The sequence below is a fragment of the Myotis davidii genome, unplaced genomic scaffold, assembly GCF_000327345.1.
Source record: "Myotis davidii unplaced genomic scaffold, ASM32734v1 scaffold826, whole genome shotgun sequence".
NCBI classification, from domain to species: Eukaryota; Metazoa; Chordata; class Mammalia; order Chiroptera; family Vespertilionidae; genus Myotis; species Myotis davidii.
Window position 1 is genome coordinate 1,466,520 of NW_006297142.1, and position 2,099 is coordinate 1,468,618.

A 2,099-nucleotide genomic window follows, 5' to 3' on the forward strand; every position below is an offset into this window, starting at 1 on the left:
CCCACTCTGCCCATTTTGAGTAACTCATTGTCAAGGTGAGCTCGTGGCTTGCTTGGACTCGAAGCAGGACGTCACCGCCCCGCGGGAAGGGTTGCGCCATGTTCCGGTTGCTTTAACTCAACTCGGGATGGTTTTCATTAACCCTTTTCATCAAATGCAAGCCAAGCACTGCCTTCCAGGACGTTTCACAGAAAACATAGAAAGCATCTCACCGCGGAGTCCCCCGGTGACAGTGACGTGTGAGGGCTGCCAGCCACGATGGGTTGGTTTTATTTGTGCACAGCGGTGGGGGCAGAGTCCGGGGCGGCCTCGGGGCGCTGCTGATGAAATCCCTTTCACCACGCAGACCTTGAAACGGTGCGGATTGCCAGCCGATGGCAGTATCTCAGCTAACCATTCCTCTGTAACTTTCAGGAAAACAGCAGCCGCGGATCCTCAGACAACCTGGAGGGAGTGTTGCTGGGCCCCGCTGTGGAGAGCGAGAGCGCGGGGTCCGGATCGGGGTACACTCCATGTGCCCCCCTGAAAGGAAGGCCCTTCCCTCTTTGAACTTTTCTCACTACAGTCCTTCTGTCTCCCCTGGGGCTCGCCTGTCGCCCCTCGATGGCCTTTCACACGCTGCTGGACGTGGTGGGCGGCCTGGGCCGATTCCAGCTCCTCCAGCTGGTGTTCCTCTGCCTGTCCTGCTTCCTGGTGTTCCCGCACATCCTCCTGGAGAACTTCACGGCCGTGGCGCCCGCGCACCGCTGCTGGGTCCCCATCCTGGACAACAACACCGGCTGGGCCAACGGCTCGGGGACCCTCGGGCCGGACGCCCTGCTGCGGGTCTCCATCCCGCTGGACTCGGACCGGAGGCCGGAGAAGTGCCGCCGCTTCCTCCACCCCCAGTGGCAGCTCCTTCACCCGAACGGAACCTTGTCCAACGCGAGCGAGCCGGCCACGGAGCCCTGTGTGGACGGCTGGGTGTATGACCGGAGCACCTTCTCCTCCACCATCGTGACCGAGGTGAGAGGCCCCGTCCACCTCTGGCGGGTCCGCGGTCTGGGAGCTGAGGGATAAGCGGGTGATGTCACCAGGTAGGGGCTCGTTCCTTCTTCCTTCAGCAAATGTGAATGATCCATTCCATACCAGGCTCCGACATGCTTACTGAGCGTGATGAGCTCCAAATTAGCCGCGACCTTGCTAGTGCATGGCCTTGTTTTAAATAGGAAGACTAAAGGTGAAGCAATTCATGTATGTAATGTGTTCACAATGTTGTGCAAGCTCGGTGATGCCCAGCCTTGCTTGAAAATTTGAAACATCTGGGAAGTTGATGGTCCTCCAACCACAGACTGTACGGCTGAAACAGCCGTGTGAGAAAGTCTGTGGTGACATTCTGTCATCAGTAAATTTATTTATTAAAATATATTTAAAATATATTTTATTGATTTTTTACAGAGAGGAAGGGAGAGATAGAAAGTTAGAAACATCGATGAGAGAGAAACATCGTTCAGCTGCCTCCTGCACATCTCCCACTGGAACATGCCCTTGACCGGAATCGAACCCGGGACCTTTCAGTCTGCAGGCCAACGCTCTATCCACTGAGCCAAACCGGTTTTGGCTATTAAAATATATTTTTATTGATTTTAGAGAGCAAGGGAGAGGGAGAGATAGAAACATCAGTGATGAGGGAGAATCATGGATCGGCTGCCTCCTGCATGCTCCACACTGGGGATTGAGCCTGCAACCCGGGCATGTGCCCTTTATCAGAATCGAACCCGGGACCCTTCAGTCCAAAGGCTGATGCTCTATCCACTGAGCCAAACCAGCCAGGGAAGTAAGTTTAAAGCTTCTCAAACGATTGTATAATGGAGCCAAGATTGAGAACTACTGAGTATGAAAAAAACCAAGGCATTCATATAGCCAACAGGTTTAGAGGAGGCTTCCCAGAGGAAGTTATGTTTAAGCTGAGATCTGAAAACAAAGGGCAGCTGCAGAGGAAGCTGAAGAGGCCGCTGGAGAGGAAGGTGGAGAGGAAGGTGGAGAGGAAGGTGGAGAGGAAGCTGGAGAGGAAGGTGGAGAGGAAGCTGGAGAGGAAGGGGGAGAGGGAGGGGGAGAGG

The 2,099-nt window shown here is 54.7% G+C and overlaps 1 protein-coding gene across 1 annotated transcript in view; it reads left to right on the forward strand.

The window, feature by feature from the left end:
* Positions 1 to 252: 252 nt before the first annotated feature.
* LOC102769441 (solute carrier family 22 member 9) overlaps positions 253 to 2,099 on the forward strand; it is a 14,151-nt gene continuing 12,304 nt past the window's right edge. The window contains exon 1 of the mRNA XM_006772769.2: positions 253 to 1,005. Within this exon, the coding sequence (XP_006772832.1) occupies positions 604 to 1,005 (402 nt within the window). The 5' untranslated portion in view covers positions 253 to 603. The remainder of the gene's footprint in view (positions 1,006 to 2,099) is intronic.